At 41.8% G+C, this 21,571-nt stretch overlaps 1 protein-coding gene across 18 annotated transcripts in view; it reads left to right on the plus strand.

The window, feature by feature from the left end:
• The window catches only part of LOC137376532 (CAP-Gly domain-containing linker protein 4-like), a 373,251-nt gene that overhangs the window by 203,185 nt on the left and 148,495 nt on the right, over positions 1-21,571 (plus strand). For 10 of the 18 annotated variants that reach the window (XR_010976270.1, XM_068045264.1, XM_068045256.1 and 7 more), the window contains one exon: positions 18,927-19,007. The exons of 3 other annotated variants lie outside the window; for them this stretch is intronic. Coding sequence is in view for 14 of the 15 variants with exons in the window: in XM_068045264.1 (XP_067901365.1) it covers positions 18,927-19,007 (81 nt within the window). In the remaining variant the exon portion in view is untranslated. Of the gene's footprint in view, positions 1-9,897; positions 10,133-11,176; positions 11,239-13,023; positions 14,741-18,926; positions 19,008-20,420; positions 21,003-21,571 lie in introns of those variants that run through there. 5 more of the 18 variants (XM_068045269.1, XM_068045267.1, XM_068045271.1 and 2 more) reach the window with 5 other exon arrangements.

Consider the following 21,571-nt stretch of genomic DNA (forward strand, 5'->3'; position numbering starts at 1 on the left):
CTGGCAGCATCTGTGGAGAGAGAAACAGAGTTAACGTTTCGGGTCAGTGACCCTTCTTCGGAACTGGCAAATATTAGAATTGTCAAAGGTTATAAGCAAGTAAAGCGGGGGTGGAGCAAGAGATAACAAAGGAGAAGGTGTAGATTGGACAAGGCCACAGTATAGCTGACCAGAAGGTTATGGAGCAAAGGCAAACAATATGTTAATGGTGTGTTGAAAGACAAAGCATTAGTACAGATAGGGTGTTAACGGACTGAAGATTGAACAGCAGCAAGCACAAACATGAAAAAAAAAACCAGTGAGTAAGCAAACTGAACAAACTAAGGTGAAATGAAATAAACATACAAAAAAAATGTAAAAAAGAAAAAATAACTAAAAATAAAAGTAAAATGGGGGGCCCATCATGCTCTGAAATGATTGAACTCAATGTTCAGTCCGGCAGGCTGTAGTGTGCCTAATCGGTAAATGAGATGGTGTTCCTCGAGCTTGTGTTGATGTTCACTGGAACACTGCAGCAAGCCCAGGATAGAGATGTGAGCATGAGAGCAGGGGGGAGTGTTGAAAAAAAGCAAATTGTCTTCAAGTTACACAGACTATTTGCTCACCTTGCCAAACATTAAAAACCCTGCTAAAGGATGCAGGTGTGATTGATGAAGAGTATATGAGGATACTGGAAGAAATTAGTGAAAAGTGTGAAATCTGTAAAAATAAAATTCGGAAGACATCGTCACGTCCTATTGTAGGCATTCCATTGGGATGTAACTTTAACGAGATAGTTGCCATGGATTTAAAGATATGGGACAAAGACAGGAATACTTTCATTCTACATTTTATAGACCTAGCAACCAGATTTAGTCTTTCTACAATAATGCATAGCAAGGACAAGAGGGTGAATACAGATAAAATCATGGAGAAATGGATAGGGACTGGACTTGAGGCACCAGCTAAGTTTCTGACTGATAATGGAGGGGAATTTGCCAATGACAAGTTCAGAGACCTGTGTGAAAACATGAACATTATGGTCATGAATACCGCAGCTGAAAGTCCTCTCAGCAATGTGCTCTCTGAAAAGAATCACACGGTGATCGATGAAATGCTGCATAAAATTTTAGCTGATTAACCAAACTGCAAGTTAACAACCACGCTGGTATGGGCGGTTCATGCAAAGAATTCGCTTCAGATGGTTGGGGGGGGGGGTGGTATAATCCCTATCAATTGGTCTATAGGCAAAATCTCAAATTGTCTTCTGTACTGTGCATCAGTCCTCCTGCTCTAGAAGGTACGACAATTAGTTCAATTTTTTTCTGCACATTTGAATGCTTTACATGCAGGGAGACGGGCTTTCATCAAGGCCAAGGTCTCGGAGAATATTTGGAGAGCTCCGAGGCATCACATAAGGCCATCTGAGATGGAATTTAGTTCTGGAGCTTTGCTGTATTATAAAAGAGAGGGTCATAGGGAATAAAGATAATTACAGCACAGGAACAGGCCCTTCGGCCCTCCAAGCCTGCGCCGATCCAGATCCTCTCTCTAAACATGTCGCCTATTTTCTAAGGTTCTGTATCTCTTTTCTTCCTGCCCATTCATGTATCTGTCTAGATACATCTTAAAAGAATCCATCGTGCCCACATCTACCACCTCCGCTGGCAATGCGTTCCAGGTGCCCACCACCCTCTGCGTAAAGAACTTTCCACGCATATCCCCCCTAAACTTTTCCCCTCTCACTTTGAACTCGTGTCCTCTAGTAATTGAAACCCCCACTCCGGGAAAAAGCCTCTTGCTATCCACCCTGTCTATACCTCTCATGATTTTGTACACCTCAATCAGGTCCCCCCTCAACCTCCGTCTTTCTAATGAAAATAATCCTAATCTGCTCAACCTCTCTTCATAGCTAGCGCCCTCCATACCAGGCAACATCCTTGTGAACCTCCTCTGCACCCTCTCCAAAGCATCCACATCCTTTTGATAATGTGGCGACCAGAACTGTACGCAGTATTCCAAATGTGGCCGAACCAAAGTCCTATACAACTGTAACATGACCTGCCAACTCTTGTACTCAATGCCCCGTCCGATGAAGGAAAGCATGCCGTATGCCTTCTTGACCACTCTATTTACCTGCGTTGCCACCTTCAGGGAACAGTGGACCTGAACACCCAAATCTCTCTGGACATCAATTTTCCCCAGGACTTTTCCATTTACTGTATAGTTCACTCTTGAATTGGATCTTCCAAAATGCATCACCTCGCATTTGCCCTGATTGAACTCCATCTGCCATTTCTCTGCCCAACTCTCCAATCTATCTATATTCTGCTGTATTCTCTGACAGTCCCCTTCACTATCTGCTACTCCACCAATCTTAGTGTCGTCTGCAAATTTGCTAATCAGTCCACCTATACTTTCCTCCAAATCATTAATGTATATCACAAACAACAGTGGTCCCAGCACGGATCCCTGTGGAACACCACTGGTCACACGTCTCCATTTTGAGAAACTCCCTTCTACTGCTACTCTCTGTCTCCTGTTGCCCAGCCAGTTCTTTATCCATCGAGCTAGTACACCTTGGACCCCAAGCGCCTTCACTTTCTCCATCAGCCTGCCATGGGGAACCTTATCAAACGCCTTACTGAAGTCCATGTATATGACATCGACAGCCCTTCCCTCATCAATCAACTTTGTCACTTCCTCAAAGAATTCTATTAAGTTGGTAAGACATGACCTTCCCTGCACAAAACCATGTTGCCTATCACTGATGAGCCCATTTTCTTCCAAATGGGAATAGATCCTATCACTCAGTATCTTCTCCAGCAGCTTCCCTACCACTGACGTCAGGCTCACCGGTCTATAATTACCTGGATTATCCCTGCTACCCTTCTTAAACAAGGGGACAACATTAGCAATTCTCCAGTCCTCCGGGACCTCACCCGTGTTTAAGGATGCTGCAAAGATATCTGTTAAGGCCCCAGCTATTTCCTCTCTCGCTTCCCTCAGTAACCTGGGATAGATCCCATCCGGACCTGGGGACTTGTCCACCTTAATGCCCTTTAGAATACCCAACACTTCCTCCCTCCTTATGCCGACTTGACCTAGAGTAATCAAACATCTGTTCCTAACCTCAACATCCGTCATGTCCCTCTCCTCGGTGAATACCGATGCAAAGTACTCGTTTAGAATCTCACCCATTTTCTCTGAGTCCAAGCATAACATTCCTCCTTTGTCCTTTAGTGGGCCAATCCTTTCTCTAGTTACCCTCTTTCTCCTTATATATGAATAAAAGGCTTTGGGATTTTCCTTAACCCTGTTTGCTAAAGATATTTCATGACCCCTTTTAGCCCTCTTAATTCCTCGTTTCAGATTGGTCCTACATTCCCGATATTCTTTCAAAGCTTCGTCTTTCATCAGCCGCCTAGACCTTATGTATGCTTCCTTTTTCCTCTTAGCTAGTCTCACAATTTCACCTGTCATCCATGGTTCCCTAATCTTGCCATTTCTATCCCTCATTTTCACAGGAACATGTCTCTCCTGCACGCTAATCAACCTCTCTTTAAAAGCCTCCCACATATCACATGTGGATTTACCTTCAAACAGCTGCTCCCAATCTACATTTCCCAGCTCCTGCCGAATTTTGGTATAGTTGGCCTTCCCCCAATTTAGCACTCTTCCTTTCGGACCACTCTCGTCTTTGTCCATGAGTATTTTAAAGCTTACGGAATTGTGATCACTATTCCCAAAGTAGTCCCCTACTGAAACTTCAACAACCTGGCCGGGCTCATTCCCCAACACCAGGTCCAGTATGGCCCCTTCCCGAGTTGGACTATTTACATACTGCTCTAGAAAACCCTCCTGGATGCTCCTTACAAATTCTGCTCCATCTGGACCTCTAACACTAAGCGAATCCCAGTCAATGTTGGGAAAATTAAAATCTCCTATCACCACCACCCTGTTGCTCCTACATCTTTCCATAATCTGTTTACATATTTGTACCTCTATCTCACGCTCGCTGTTGGGAGGCCTGTAGTACAGCCCCAACATTGTTACCGCACCCTTCCTATTTCTGAGTTCTGTCCATATTGCCTCACTGCTCGAGTCCTCCATAGTGCCCTCCTTCAGCACAGCTGTGATATCCTCTTTGACCAGTAATGCAACTCCTCCACCCCTTTTACCTCCCTCTCTATCCCGCCTGAAGCATCGATATCCTGGGATATTTAGTTGCCAATCATGCCCTTCCCTCAACCAAGTCTCAGTAATAGCAATAACATCATACTCCCAGGTACCAATCCAAGCCCTAAGTTCATCTGCCTTACCAACTACACTTCTTGCATTAAAACAAATGCACCTCAGACCACCAGTCCCTTTATATTCATCATCTGCTCCCTGCCTGCTCTTCCCCTTAGTCACACTGACTTCATTATCTAGTTCCTTACAGGCTTTTGTTACTACCTCCTTACTGTCAACTGACCTCAATTGGTTCCCATCCCCCTGCCACATTAGTTTAAACCCTCCCCAACAGCGTTAGCAAAAGCACCTCCAAGGACATTGGTTCCAGTCCGGCCCAGGTGTAGACCGTCCAATTTGTAATAGTCCCACCTCCCCCAGAACCGGTCCCAATGTCCCAAAAATCTGAACCCCTCCTTCCTGCACCATCTCTCAAGCCACGCATTCATCCTGACTATTCTTTCATTTTTACTCTGACTATCACGTGGCACTGGTAGTAATCCTGAGATTACTACCTTTGAGGTCCTACTTTTTAACTTGGCAGAATGGAAAGTAATGGTAAGGTAATAGGTTGTGATGGTAAGACAGTAGTTATCAAACATGGAAATCAAATTGTTACGGTTCATTCCTCACGATTAATCGGGATTGATTACAAAATCTCAGAATCTGAGCAGCTGATAGAGGGAAACGAGACACCTTATATACCATGTGTTTTGTGATGAATATCCTGAGGAACAGAATATGCCAGATCAAGTAATGTGAGCAATTATGACGAGCTATCGCATCCAACGGCCATTTGCCCGAATAGGTACTCGGGTGACATATATTCCAGAGAGGTCTAATGAATGGAGGGTTGCAACAATTGTGGGACGTGCAGGAAAATCTACAGGCAAGTTTAAATATTGGTTGAATGTTCAGGATGATGGCCAAGAAGCGAGGTCCATGGACTGAGAGAATGGGGTAAAAGAGTGGAGAGTTAAAAAGCGCAGGGCAAGTTCTAATAGTGGGTCTGGAAGTGACTCTTGCGTCAGGAAATGAACACGTACTGGAGAAAGAGTCTCCGATAGTATGAGAGGGATATCTCGCAGTTGTAGTCCTGACAGACATCACAGTGCTAGCAGAGACCATAGTTTGAACATATTACACAATGAAATAAAGGCTAAAGAACAGTCTCACAATAGAACTAAAAGCAGAAGTCCTCATGACTGTTAATTTTTTAGTGGCTGCCAATAAACTTGAGGATAAACTAATAAAAGAGGCAAAACAAAAGGAATTAGAGAGTTGGTGAGAGTTTGGTGTTTATTCTGAGGTACCAGATAGGGGACAGCCAGCCTTGTCACATAGATGGATTTGTGCTGAAAAAGTCCTTCTAGATGGTACTTATAAGGCTAAAGCGAGGCTCGTTGCGAGGGGTTTTGAAGAGCAACTGCGTGATACCGCTGTTAGAGTGGACTGTCCCACAGCTGGAAATGTAATCTTGAACATCTCCTTAGCTCTTTTGGCAACATATTCATGGGAGTGTAGATCCATCGACATAAAAGCTGTGTTTCTGCAGAGTGATACTTTTCAGAGAGAAGTGTTTCTGAAACTGCCTAAAGAAGCAGCAGATGCAAAAGAAAAGCTATGGAAACTAAGTAAATGAGTCTATGGCCTTAAAGATGCTTCCAGGGTTTTTCTCGATGAGATCTGTTTTTCTGAAAATTGGTTATGTTCAACTAAAAGCAGATCCTGCAATATTTTATTGGTATCGTAAAGGGAATTTTTCAGGCATCTTCATGATGCATGTTGATGATTTCTTATGGCGTGGTACTGCAGAATTTGAGAAATGTGTTATTAATAAGATTAGGGCAGAATTTAAGATTGGGAGTCAGGCTTTTGGGGCCTTTAAATATATTGGTTTAGATATTAAGCCAAGTAAGTCTGGAATAACTTTGAATCAACAATTCTATTTAGAGAGTGTTAGTCCCATCCCAATTAATCGTGATAGGTCATCACAGAAAGATGATAATACAAATAAAGAGACAGAACAATTACGAAGCTAGATTATTCAAGTTAAATGTTTGTGCACTCAGATTAGACCTGATGCTAGTTTTGATGTGCTGGAGTTAAGTACTACAATGAAACACCCAAATGTTGAGAATGTTTTAAGGGCAAATAGACATTAAAAAAATTAAATCTGGAGAAATGTGTACTTAAGTTCCCATCCTTAGGTGACCCAAAGAACATGAAGCTAGTTATTTTTAGCAATGCTTCACGTATATACAAACATATGAATTAGGAGCAGGAGTAGGTCAGTCAGCCCCTCAAGCCTGCTCCGCCATTCAATAAGATCATGGCTGATTTGATTGTAACCTCGACTCCACATTCCCGCCTACCCCCAATAACCTTTCACCCACTTGCTTATCAAGAATATATTTACCTCTGCCTTAAAAATATTCAAAGACTCTGCTTCCACTGCCTTTTGAGGAAGAGGGTTCCAAAGACTCACAACCCTCTGAGATAAAAAATTTCTCCTCATCGCTGTCTTAAATTGGCGAGCCCTCATTTTTAAATAGTGACCCCTAGTTCTAGATTCTCCCACAGGGGGAAACATCCTTTCCAGATTCATCCTGTCAATACCCCTCAAGATCTTATATGCTTCAATCAAGTTGCCTCTTACTCTTCTGAACTCCAGCGGATAGAAGCCTAGCCTGTCCAACCTATTCTCATAAGACAACCCGCCCGTTCCAGGTATTAGTCTAGTAAACCTTCTCTGAACTGCTTCTGACGCATTTACATCCTTCCTTAAATAAGGAGGCCAATACTGTACCCAGTAATCCAGATGTGATCTCACCAATACCCTGTATAATTGAAGCATATCCTCCCTACTTTTGTATTCAATTCCCCTTGCAATAAACAATAACATTCTATCAGCTTTCCTAATTACTTGCTGTACCTGCATACTAACCTTATGTGATTCATGCATTAGGACACCCAAATCCCTCTGCATCTCAGAGCTCTGCAATCTCTCACCATTTAGATAATCTGCTTCTTTTTTATTCTTCCTGCCAAAATGGACAATTTTACATTTTTCCACATTATACTCCATTTGCCCACTCACTGAACCTATCTATATCCCTTTGTAGCCTCCTTATGTCCTCTTCACAACTAACTTTCCTACCTATCTTTGTGTCATCAGCAAATTTAGCAATCATACCCTTGGTCCCTTCATCCAAGTCATTTATAAAAATTGTAAAAAGTTGAGGCCCCAGCACTGATCCCTGTGGCACACCACTCGTTACATCTTGCCAACCAGAAAATGACGTGCTAATCTTCTTTATGGATATTTGAGTGCAGCTGGTTTCATAATATTTCTGATGGGTGAAAATGGGAAATGTCCTTTAGCTTGGGAAACTAAGAAAATAAAAAGGTGTGTGAAGAGTACTTTAGCTGCGGAAACACTGGGTCTTGTGAATGCAGTGGATATTGAGTTCTATTTGTCAAATATTTTAGGTGAGATTCTATACAAGGGGCATTTAATCGTTCTTTGTGGGATAATGTACACTCTACAAAAACTTTGAGAGAGAAAAGACTGCGGATTGACCTTGCTAGATTGAAACAAGTGCTGGAGAGAAAGGAAATCTTCAAACTTAAATGGGTAGATACAAGTCTTCAGCTATCTGATTGTTTTACAAATAGAAATGCTAGTACAAAGAAATTGTTCGGGATGCTGGAGAAGGGGCGTCTCACAATGTAATACTTTGTACGTAATATGGAATTTATTTTGATTTATTTTGAAATGTTGTTTGAACATGTTAATACTTTGTACATAATATGGAATTTACTTTCAAGTGTTGTTTGAGCATGTTAATATAAGTTTTATTCTAAAAGAAATAAGGGAATCTGTTAATTGTATAATCAGTTGTTTAATTCTATGCAGATGGAGGGTGTTAATTGGGGTTTTACTTGAGCACTTATAAGGAGACACTTACTGAGACTGGTGGAGATTTTGAGTAAGGAGCTACATGTTTGTAACCCTCTTTACTCTGTACAATAAATGCAACACTGAGTAAAGATTGGCTCCAGCATCACCCTTCAGCAAGAAGCTTTCTGAAATTTAACAGCCACTCCCCTGCCTTTTCCCCATAGCCCTGCACATCCTTCCTTTTCAGATAATAATGTGGTTAATAAAGCATACAGCGCCCTAGGCTTCATTACTAGGGGCATAGAGTACAAAAGCAAGGAGGTTATGCTAAACTTGTATAGAACACTGACTGGTTCGGCCTCAACTGGAGTATTGCATCCAGTTCTGGGCGCCATACTTTAGGAAAGAGGTGAAGGCATTAGAGATTGTGCAGTAAAGATTCATTAGAATGGTCCCAGGGATGAGGAACTTCAGTTACGTGGATAGTTTGGAGAAGTTGGGACTGTTTTCCCTGGAGAAGAGAAGGTTGAGAAGAGATTTGATAGAGGTGTTCAAAATCATGAGGGGTCTGGACAGGGAAAATAGGGAAAAACTATTCCAATTGGTGGAATGACCGCGACCAAGAGGGCACAGTTTTAAATTATTTGGCAAAAGAAGCAATAGCGACATGAGGAAAAATGTTTTCATGCAGCGAGTGGTCAGGATCTGCAATGCACTGCCCGAGAGTGTGGTGGAGGCAGGTTCAATCGAGACTTTCAAGAGGGAATTGGATTGTTATCTGAAAAGGAAGAAAGTGCAAGGCTATGGGGAGAAGGCAGGGGAATGGCACTAGGTATATTGCTCCTTCGGAGAGTCAGTGCAGACACGATGGGCTGAATGGCCTCTTTCTGTGCTTTAACAATTCTGTGAAATAGTTGATGGAAGCCTTTATACAGATGGTGAAAATTAAATATTAAAATAAAAACACTGAAGCCGAGATATTCAGTCATGCAGTGTGTTGTCGGGCAGTAAATGACCTCCTAAGCCTCTAATATGGCAGGCAGGAAGTGCACATTCATTGGCTTGAAACAGGCACTAGACCCTTTGTATATGCAAACTAGGGGCCTAACAACAACAACTTTCATTTATATAGCACCTTTAAAGTAGGAAAATGTCCCAGGTGCTTCACAGGAGCATTTCAAACCAAATTTTACACCAGCCACTTAAGGAGATATTACAACATGTGACAAAAGCTTGCTCAAAGAGGTAGGTTTTAAAGAGCTTCTTAAAGGTGTCAAGAAAACCCTACATACCAAATGAAAAAATATTAATTTCTTTGGTTGGAAACTTATATTAGACTTTTAATGGAAAAAAATCCTACAGTAACTTTAAAAAAAAATCTAGCAGCCAAGATAGCCACTGCAATTTACATCTGAAATACCAGGAGATTGAACTGGAGACAAAAAGTTTAACAAGAAGCCCAGCCAGGACAATGGCTTGCTCTAAGTGACTGAATTACCTAAAATGGCTTCATTAGCACAGCAGTCAAGGCAATTCTCATATATTGACTTTGAAAGAGCAAACCGTCACCCCCCCCAAAGTGTAAATTGACATCCTGGGGTCTGTGGAACCTGGAATTTCATTAGTAGATTCCAGAAAAACCTGAAGCAACCATGTGACCACCTGTCCATCTCTGAACAAACAGAAGAGTTGTTACACAGACAAAGAGATAGGCAATAACTGAGTGTGCAGCAGCAGAGAAGGGTGCAGGCCTCCCTTTCTCTCTCTCTCTCTCTCCCCAGAAAACATCAAGTTTGGAAACCGTCTGCAGCTGGGGGACCCTCCAAGCCTACAGACTGCTACAGCCAGCGACTGGGGGAAAAGAGCCAAATACAGTTCTGCCTTCAGGAAAACCCTGAGCAAAGCAAGCCATCAGAGTGCACTTTGACCAGCGAACACTTCAAGAATACAGCTTCAGCCAAGAACCACTTCACAGACTGTGTATTTGAGTTTCATTTATTCTGGACTTTAATCCAACCATCAAATCTATTTTTCCCTCTGTAATCTATTTGTGTGAGTGTGATTCTCGTGTGAATATATGCGTGAATGTGTAACATTTCTTTTAGTATTTTTAAATTGGGGTTAGACTGTTGAGTATAATAAACTTACCTGTTTCCTGTTTAAACTCAAGAAAACCTGTTTGATTTGTTCTTTTATGATTACATTAAAGAAAAAAGGTGAAACATTCACTGAGGTGGTAAGCACAATCACTGTTTAAAAAAGGAGTAAACCCTGTTACAGTCAAATAAGAGGGAGGGCAAGAGGAGAGCCTGAGACTCCCTCAGCACCTGGCCATAACAAAGGAGGAAAGGAAAGTGGAGAAGTTTAGGGAGCAAATTCCGGAACTTAGGGCCGAGGCAGCTGAAGGCACGGCCTCTAATAATGGAGCAATGAAAATAGGGGATGTGCAAGAAGTCAGAATTGGAGGAGCACAGATATCTTGGTGGGAAGTAGATAGGAGGGGCGAGGCCATGGTCAGATTTGAAAACAGGGATGAGAAATTTGAAATTGAAGTGCTGCTGGACCGGAAGCCAATCTAGGCCAGCAAGCACAGGGGCAATGTATGAATGTGACTTGGTCCAAGTTAAGATATAGTAAGCAGAGTTTTGGATGAGCTCAAATTTATGGAGGGTGCCTGTTTGAGGCAGTCAGCACAAGTCAGCATATATAAAGGACCTAACATCTGTTAGGCATTGCGCCATGGAGAGGTCACTCCACACACCACTGACCACCTCCAGGCTCTTACCCATTGTATCTCGAGATAAGGAGGCCAAAGAACATCTGTTTAAGGCATGAACGCTGCATACTGATTTCATGGCCTTTATTAATATGATGGGTGGTGCATTTCCATCCCTTAATGAGGGCGTACTTCCTGTCTGCCATATTGGAGGCTTAGCAGGCAATTTAGACCTCGGAAAACTGGCACTGCACGTCTGAATTTCTAGGCCATCATCATCTTTATTGTGCCTGATCACAAAATTGCCTAGCAGTGAAAATGACATAATTTCATTTTTATTTTAGCAGTACATCCGAAAACTCAGACTCAGATTCAAGCTCTGGGTTATTGAGCATGAATAATGTGGAAACCCCTGTATTTTTCCATCAGCTGATCTATATTTAATTCTATCTTTCATTTAGAAATGTTTGTATCAAATGCAGTGATGGGGCAAATAATGTGGGAACTGTTTATTTCGCTATTACTTGTCATTTGTTTTTGTTTCTCTAAAAGTACGTTATTTGGAATAAATTCCTTTGTTATATTTATAAATGTACTTACTTCTTTACTGTCAATTATAGTTTTCTTTTCAGAAACAAACTGATGAACTTACACAACATCACTTTGTTATCATGCTAATTGAAGGGATCTGTTAGCAATTCTCCCTTTGTGGAAAAGCTATTCAAACTCAAGTACAAAAGCGGTACAAAAATTATTTTTTTAAATGGTTGTACACTAAGGTGTTCAACTGTTGATGTTTCTCTGAGAAAATGGTAATAGCAAAGGAGTAAAATTCTGTTATTGCAGCTCACACATTATTTTTGATTGATGAACAAATTGACAGTGATGAAGTTTGCTGTAATAAAGCAGTAAACATCAGAGGGAAGAAAATATGATGGCTGTATTAAATAATTGGTGGTTGTTATACTGCAGGGACTATTATGTAAATTGCTATGTAAGTAAAAAGTTCTTGGACAACTTTCTGACCTTCAAATGTTATATGTACATGCATAATGAAAGGAAATACTTACATGAGTAAAAGGTGGCTTGATAGGATCATCATACTTGTCAAAAGAAAATTTCTACCTGGTTAATCCATTTGAGTACTTGACTATCCTTCGCATGTTTCACTTGCTCCCACTATATAATTTCATGTAAATTTTGTTTCTGAATATTATCAAGTAAATTAAAAAGTATTTGAAAAAGTTGCCTCAATCTCCATTTGCTGACACCATGGGCAGGATGTTTAGGTCCTACCGGGGGCGGCAACAGAGGCCGGTGGGTGCTGAAAATAGCAGCCCAGCTGGTGTGCTGCTTTCCCATCGGCATTCCCACTGCTGGCGAGTTTTATTAGAGCGGGGAGCTGGCCACCAGAGTCCACCTGATTCGCATAAACGCCCAATTAAGCTAGTTAAAGAGCTCATAGAGGGCCGGCTTGAGATTTTGGTGGGGGCGCATGGGCTGCACGCTGAATCGGGGCAGACAAGGTGCGTAGAGACAGCAACACAGTGAGGAGCCAGTCATGGCTGCCCGCTGAAATTATGTTGGCCCCATTAAAGTGAGAATGGCTGCGAGGAACACTCAGCCATTGGCACCACAGGTGCCCCATCTGGCAGCCTGTCAATTTGGCTAGCTGCCAGACAAGAAATAGAGGAAAAGCATTAAGATGAGGCCTGCTGTTAAATTCAACATGACCTCCACATCCCTGGTCTCGAAGTGTTCCAGAGTCATTTTTGCCCTTCCCACCTCCCTGTAAATATTGGAGCCAGTGTCTTTGAAAGAAGCTCTCATGCTGGCAAAGTTAGCTTATTTGTTAGTCCTACCTGAATTCCATCCTTTTAAAATGCTGCGGCTTGAGAGGTATATAACAGAGATTGTAAGCATTGTTGATTCAGAAAAGATAAAAGAGTCAGCTGAGGTGTTGCAATTTACAATAAGGTATTACCAATGAGTAACAGTGGACGAAGGCAGCAGGATGCTATCATGCTGTAATGTTGGAGATGCTCACGTGGAAAATTTTCAACATCAGTTAAGGCTATTAATCTCAGCCAGAATCATCTTAGGGAGACATGAAGCATCTCTGTTCCCTGGTAGAAAAATTAAAAGAGTTGTGTTGCATTCTTTTTATGGATGTTCTTTTGTTTGTTTACAGAGTGGTATTGCTGGAACATAGGGCATGGTTGGAAATTTGGCCTGTAGCAGTGCAAATATAGAACTCTTTGATTATTGTGTTGTACCATTCCATTAAAACTTGTGGAACATATGAATGGAAGCCAGAGTTTTCCCTACAAGTAGGGCTGATTAATAAACTCAACATTGAGATTAACATTGGCAGAACTGAGGGAGAAGATTATCTGTTTGGCCTCACCCAGGAAACTAAGGACGTAAAGAGAAGAATTGGAAAAAAAGGAAGAAGTGTTAAACAAAAATGGAATATTGAACTTCTAGATGCTAGTATAACTGGGGAGTACTCTCCAGTAACCTGGCTAATATTTATCCCTCAACCAACATCACTAAAAACAGATTTTCTGGCCATTATCACATTGCTGTTTGTAGGATCTTGCTGTGCACAACTTGTTAAGGGCAGTCACTTTAACATCACCTTTGGAAGTCAGCTCTTATTTGATTTACCTATGTTTAACTGAGTTTGACATATATCTCCCATTAAATTTACAAGTCTAATTTGTAAATGTGAGAACATTTCCTTTGAGTGGTATGGATAATGACATTGTAAATGTATCCTGAAATCCTTTCACCGCACCATTGATAGCTGTGCCATTAGCCATCTAGGTCATCTAGGCCTTAAGCTCTGGAATTTCCTCCCTAAACCTCTCCCTCTTTTCCTTAAAACTTATCCTTTTGACCAATCTTTTAGTAATCCCTAATGTCTCCTTTGGTTTGGTGTCAAGTTTTCTCCCATTAAGTTTCCACAAAGCATCTTGGGATTTTTTTAAATTAATGGCTTTATTTAAATGCAAGTTGTTAATTGCTGTTTACTCAGTTACAAGCTTTAGGATTTTGTTGCACACAGCAAATAGGGGAAATCTCTCCCCATGATCAACTATCTGATTAACCATTCTTAACAAATATTTTTTGGACTTCATGCGAACAATGTAGGTTCAGGTAGTTAATAAATTTTGGTGAACTAAGAAGAATGATTGTCAGACAAGCCCTCCACCTGCCAAGACTGAGGCACACATTTATTTTGCCACATGAACATTAAAACTTAAAATTGCCATCCCCTGACTGGAAAGACATTTGCATAGTAACAGACAGTGTTGGAACAAGGAGACCCAGTCGTTGCTACCCCAATACACAGAAGAAGTGGTCAGACCAGTTGTAGTCACATGACTGACTGACGGAGTTTTTTTTAATTTGGACTTCCAACAGGGAAAGAGGTCAAAAAACACTTTTCTCCTGGACTAAGAAGACCTCTCTCCTGTCTGCTCTCATATCGCTTTCACCAGCTTCAGAAACCATTGAAGACATATGAACCCCAAGAGAGAAAAGTCTCCTACAGTGAACAAGATTTGAGAAGAATACTGGGCCCCAACGAAAAGTAAGAACTGTCGACAGTCAAGGACTCTATGGCGAGCTGGAAACACAGAAACAGTAACAAGAAACCCCCTTTTAGAGACTGCCTCAAACCTCTCCATGTAATTTTTCTTCTCCTTTCTGTCCCTATTTGCATGTGTGTATCGTGTGTGCATGCTAGTGTGGGCGCGTCGTATATCCGTGGGCGCTAACCGTATGAGAGTTTAAGTTTAAGGTTTAATAAATTTCACTCTTCTTTAAACTTAAGAAAACCTAGTGTGCTCATTTCTTTGCTTTATAATTGGAAAGCTGTGAACAAGGATTCACAAAGGGGGAGCTTAAAACAGTGTGTTTAATATTAAACTCTGTTACAATAAGAACAGGTGAAGACAGCAACAGACCCCGAGACACCTTTCTCACCTGGTTGTAACAATGATAAATAGTTTGTGAGACCTTTCTTATTAACCTGTCTTCCATATGAGGTCCTCCTCCAATCATTTCTACTACATTGCTTCGAGGCATTTTCAAAGGTCTTTAGTGTTGAATTTCTGTGGGACTTCTTTTGATCGTCCACTGTAACTTTGGTGGAAGACCCGCATAACTGTTGTTTCTTCAGTGTTTCCATGGAATTTCTGCCATTGTTACAAAGGATGTTTGGGAAAGTTCCTTGGATGTTCAACCCCTTTAACTCAAAGTATTATTTAAAACATCACATTCACATTCTGTTCATTAAAGCTGACAGGTGAACGAACAGTGTCACAAATCCTGGCTGTAGGTCTTACTGTGTAAGATCTATAATTATTGCTGACATTTTGACTGAAACTGATATTTTGGTAATGAACTTGCAAACAAAATGACTCATTTCCACTTGGCCTTTTGCAGCAGCTGCATAATTAAAGAAAGAATTACATCAAATAAAGAACACAGTATTAAAAATTGTTTCAACATGTTTAATACTTTAGTAATTTCCTAAAAGAACAACGATCCAAACCGCTTACTTTGGAATGTGAGTAAGGAATATTTTTGTAGTATACTAATATAATGGTATTTTTTGCAATGTTTCATCTTTATTATAGTCCTTATACAGAGAAGTGCAAAAAGAATAAGGAAGTGACAAGAAATGAGAGAGAGAACAATTGAAGGAAGAAAGGGCATGGAAAAACAATACATGCATGCACAAGAGTATATCTCCAACAAATAAACTGCTGATGTTATTTACAGCAACACTGTGCCAAGGGAAACGTGAGAGAAAGGAAATGTATGAGAGGAGAAATAGATGGATTCAACAGGAGATGGATCTAGGGTAACAAGGAAAGGAAGATCTGGCTGAGGGGGGACCAGAGAGAAACAAGCAGCTGGAGAGGGGAAGAGAGACCCTATTTACACAGGGGAGAGAAATTTGCTTTTATATTGAGTGGTAGTGCCACTGACTCTTTAAGGGTGGGTTTCACGTCGCCGGTAGAAACCCCAAAGTAAATCTGCTAGATTCATTAAGATGATTAGCCAGGAAAAACTGTTTTTTAGTTGTTTTTCACAGTAGATGTTCTTTGCAAACCTGGCAGTTTTGCTTTGGAGTTATGAGCAAATGTTCGAGAGATGGGCAGGTGTAGAGAGTGTTCCTGTTAGGCAGAGGGGACAGAATGCAAGAGAGCAGGAGGAATTCTAACTGGCTGTTCTGGAGAGGGAAGAATAATTGCGGTTGTAAGTTAGGGAGCTTATGCTATGAAGCATAATATTCTCCTTGAGCAATGCCACAAGAAATTCCTGAAAGTCTTTAAGAAGTTTAAAAATGAGGCAGCAGAAGTTTAAAGACTTGGGCAACTTTTTCATTTGAGGTTTTCAAAGAGTTTGTTTTGTCCCTAATGAATTAGTTATATTCACGGCCCTCATCAACAGCAGCAACCGCCTATAGTAAAAACTTTCTACAGTCATGTCTTTGTTATTTCAGTAGTCTATGATTTTGAATGTGTCTAGCTGAAATTGCAGATAATGTAAGTAGTGAGTAGTTTATATAGTTATAAAAAAAGCTTTTAACAGACAATGTGCATTACATGTGACATACATAATTCTAGTATTGTACTGATATTTTTGATAGTCTAGTGACTCTAGTATCATTTTAAAGGAATTGTATTGACAAAATATATTAAATTGGAATATTTTGCCATACCACCTCCGAGAAGATCAGCATTATCTTTCTATCTGACTGAGGTGAAAGATTGTTATAGCCAAAATTGGTCAGAACATACTCCACAGCTATGTTCCAATGTTTGCAGGTAAAGCTCATGTATAATTGTTATAATGGGGATGAATAGAATGCAAAATTATAGCATCATATATAGAAATAGAATAACATTCTGTTTTTATATGTGGAAGGTACTGGATTATTGAAAGCTGTAGAAAATTCTTGAGCTTCCATATCAGTTCTAACTCTCCATCACTTCCCTCGACCTCAACACCCCCACTTCTCTGTTGCCTGAATAACACAGGTTGTAGATGACCGTCAGTTTTCTTTAGCTGAACATCAGGAAGACTGAAACCATCGTTGTGGCCCCTGCTTTCTTGCCACTAATTCAATTTCCCTCCCTGTCCACTCGCTCAAGGTAAATCGGTTCATGCAATAACTTGACATCCTGTTTGACTCAGAGTTGAGTTCCAACCCTTCATCTTGTTCATGCAAGGCTGCTCACTGTCAGCTCTGCAACATCCCGGATCATCATGCCCTTGCCCCAACTGCTGCTGAAACCTGTATACTCGATTTTGCCACATCGAGATTTGAATCCTATATTATCCTCCTTGCATTCTCCTCTCTTCATCAATTTCAACCCATTAAAATCTGAGCCATTCATATTTTATCTTGCATCAGGTCACCCATGTCCTTGCTGACTGCCATTGGCTTTCTGCCACTCATTGCACTGACTTTAAAATCTTCATCCTTATTTCTAATCCTCCCAAGGCCTTGCCACATCTTGTATTTGCAACATCCTCTAGCCTTCTGTTATCTCCTCTACCTTTTGGTTAACCAGCTCTGGTCTTCTGTACATTTCCTCGAAAACTTGGGAGCCCCCTCTCTGATCTGTTGCTTCATTTGCTGTACTTTCTAATCAAGCCTTCCTGAGACTGTTGCAGCAGCTGCTGTATCCTGAATGCAGCTCCCTTTTAAAAGGAGCAGACTGCTTTTAAGAGTTTCAGGCTAGCGGAGCGTCATGCTAGCTATACACGCTGCTGGGTCCTCTGTTGAGTGTGCAGTGTGTTTTGCGTTGGGCTGCACGCTACAATCATGTTGATGAGAAGACAGCATGAACTTTGCATGCTGCCTGCTTCAATGGGTGCAGGGTAATCGTACATTGCGATCCTTGCACCCCAAAACTGGTCATATTGAATTTTTCCTTCAGAAAATTTTAGAAGTACATAACTTGTCATTCAGCAGCTGATCAGAAAGATCACATTCAAAATGTTAACCTTTCTTTCTATTTGAGATATTGATTAACCTACTGTTTGTTCCCAGAATTTGTTGTTTATATTTTAACTATATTTTGAGATGTCCTGAATTTTTACAATATTTATAAACATTTCAATGCTGACTTCCTGGCAGTGTATCACTTGTTGGCAGCATGAATTGCAGACTTCAGTTTGGAGGAAGACACATTCGGGGCTAGATTTTATGTACAAGGTGGGGCTCTCAGCGCCGGGCCAAAAAGGCAGGGGGATCCTCGCCTCTATATTTTCACGACCACCCAGAGAGATCCTCTGGTGTTTTTAAATGTATGTTTCAGGAGGCAGTTCCATGAACTGCCGGCCAAGCAGAGGGCCAGTAGCTCAGCAGTATCGGCAGCGCCAGCAGGAGCAGTAGTCACTGGCGGTACTGCAGAGGCCTTGGACCCAGGCTCAGCAGTGGAACCCCGGACAAGAGGTAGATGTGGCGTGGTCACCGGAGCCAGTCTGGAAGGCCCCGACAAAGGGGCACTGGGGGGTGGTCTTGTGGTCCAGGGGGACGGAGGTCCTGAGGGATAAATTGGTTCGATGGGCTACAAGTTGCCTACGGAGGAGAGACCCCCCCCCCCCCAAGTCTGCAGGGAGGGCGCCTTGTTTTACAAGGCGTCCTCCTCGCACGGCGGAGGCCCCCGCACCCCCACCAGTGGCAGCAGGAAGAGGCCCCTAATTGGCCATTCATAGGCCACTTAAGGGCCTTAATTGGCCTCTGGATGGGAAGGCTGTCGTTGGCCTATATTGCTCCCGGGAAGATCACTGGGCAACGGGCCCTCTGATCCCACCTCGGGTGGGCCTGTAAAATCCAGCCCACAGTTTGCAGCTCTCCTGATTTTCTGGTGTTTATCACTGGAAATTGGGTGCATGACATATGCCTTTGTGCCCACATGGCAGTTGAAACATTGATAGGCCGAAATTAGATAAATGTATAATTCAACTTGGATTTAAACATTTGCCATTGTAATCCATTTAAAAACAGACTTTCCTATTTTTCACCTTTCTTTTTGACCATCAATTAATTTTTTCCATCAAAAGGTCTACCTCCTTCCAAAAAGTATGTTCCAAAACACCCCATACCAGCTCAGGACATTTCCAAACCTCAGGCTGGAACAGAAGGTATACAGTGTAATGTGCAATTGGAGTTAGATTTGATTCCAAATGTAAAATAATCGCTAACTGTTTTTTAAAAGATCTTTAAACTTAATCTTTGCATGTGTTGTGCTAACTCTGAACTTCTTGCCTTTTTGCCAAGATCATTATAACAATAGCATGGTTTCTGCTGTTTCTTTGGTTCGCTGTGTTTCTTAATCAGTTTGCCAATATTAAGATTAAGCTGATAAATCAAAACCGCTTAATATTTTTAACTGCTCACATCCTAGACTACTTATACTTCTCAATATCCTACCAATGTTGTCATTAGACCTATTAAGTTATTAGGACAAAGTATTCTATAGGAAATGTTTCATGCTTTAATGTTGTGTAATAATCTTAAATTTTCATTTCGCATATTATGCACACTGCTGGAGCTGAAATAGCTGGTCACTTTTTCTTGTGAAACTCTTTCATTCACTTTCATTTCTCTTTCTAAGTTTCTCTGCTCCACGTTAGTGTCTCTTTTCTACACTTCAGTTTCTGATCTCTTCACTTTAATTTCCCTCTCTCCCATCATTATTGTGTTTCACAACTCATTTTTCTTTTTTGCTCCCAATTCATTTTTGTGTGTCTCTCACCTTACTTTAATCTCTCTTTTTTTCACTTTCATCTCTTTCCTTCCCCCTCACTTTTCCTGTCTTTCTCCTTTTCCCTTCAACAATTTTCTTTTCAATACTTTCTACAGCATTGGAGCTGCCACAGAAGAGCATCACAGGGAAGATGAGGTAGTTGCACCAGGTCTGTCGGTCACTTAGGGAGTGGGACTACAAGATATTTAGCAGGAAACAGGATTACAAAAATGTAGTGGGAGGAAATTTTTCAAAAAAGCGGAGGAAGCAGAAAATTGACAACCTGGCTGCAGCTACATGTTGTTTTGGACTGTCCTGACCATCCGGGGCAATGGTTGCATCAGTGATTCCACCTTACAGCTATGTAACGTTGGCAGTCTGGGACATTTTCTCTCCTGTTGATTTACGAGCCTGAGATCCAGGAGTCCGTCAGTTTAAATAGAGCACAGCTTGGCCACCTGCTAGTTGGGAGAAATGGAAATGGTGGTGTTGGAAAGCTACTGAGGACCAGTGCAAACAGACATAGCCAATGATTATTGAGCATAGCAAAAATTGGCCCTTCTCCAGGCAGGTTACTTTGCAAACAGCTGCTGCACAGAACATGGGCATAGAAATCTTCTGGCACCACGCTCATTTTCAGCTGCAAAACAGGCATCTAAGTACCTAATTTGGCATTATGCGCCGGATGTGCGCTGCCTGCCTTATTGGGTTCAGTTGCTCCTTAGGTGAATAGACCACTCATCAGAACTGTTTTAAATGATGAATAAATGAATAAAATTTCTGAATTAGGGTCCAATGTTTGTTGTAGGACCCTTTTCTGATGTTGGTCTGTCCCAACAAGGAGGAGCAGCATAAAGAAGAGGAATCATAGAATCACAGAAATTTACAGCACGGAAGGAGGCCATTCTGCCCATTGTGTCCATGCTGGTCGACAAGGAGTCATCCAGTCTAATCCCATTTTCCAGTCTTTGACCGTAACCTTGTAGGTTATGGCACTTCAAGTGCATGTCCAAGTACCTTTTAAATGTTATGAGGGTTTCTGCCTCGACCACCCTTTTAGGCAGTGAGTTCCAGATCTCCACCACCCTCTGGGTGAAAACATTTCCCCTTGAATCCCCTCTAAACCTCCTACCTCTTACCCTAAATCTATGCCCCCTGAATATGTAATCTTCAACCAAGGGGAATAGGGCCTTCCTATCTGCTCTATCTAGACCTCTCATAATTTTATATACTTCAATTAGGTCTCCCCTCAGCCTCTTTTGTTCCAAAGAAAACAATTCTAACCTAATCAATCTTCGCTCATAACTAAAATTCTCCAGTCCCGGCAACATCTTCGTAAATCTCCTCTGTACCCTCTCTAGTACAACCACGGGCTGAATTTTACTCGGGTGCCGCTGCGTGGCAGTGCCCTTTGAACCCGGCAGGGTGCCCACTTTCGGCAGCCGCCACTGAGCCCCCGCAATATTACGTGCGGGGGCTCATTAGTATCACTGCGACGCCCTGCCCCGTCCCATATTATGTGGGGAGAGGCGAGACATCCGGCGCCGTGAGGAACCATTTGACAGCAGTGCAGCAGGTACTGGGGCCCTATTTAAAGCACCCCAGCACCTGTTTCCTGACAGCTGTGAAAGAAATACTTACCTCACTGTTGAAGAGTGGGGCTGGTGTCAATCCAGCAGCAAAGCAGAAAGTGCTGGAGACAGTCAGCAGGTCAGGCAGCATCTGTGGAGAGAGAAGCAGAGTTAACTTGACCAGATTCACAGACCTGAAAGTTAACTCTGCTGCTCTCTCCACAGATGCTGCCTGACCTGCTGAGTTTTCCCAGCACTTTCTGCTTTGTTGCCACATACTTATCCTGCTGTGTCCCAGTGTCCTGTGAAGTTGCGATCCTCTTCTTCCACTCAAGTGTTAGATTGCTTCTTGTAGGCATGCCACACCTGGGTGAATAATCTTAATTTT

Source organism: Heterodontus francisci, chromosome 13 (genome assembly GCF_036365525.1).
Source record: "Heterodontus francisci isolate sHetFra1 chromosome 13, sHetFra1.hap1, whole genome shotgun sequence".
NCBI lineage: Eukaryota > Metazoa > Chordata > Chondrichthyes > Heterodontiformes > Heterodontidae > Heterodontus > Heterodontus francisci.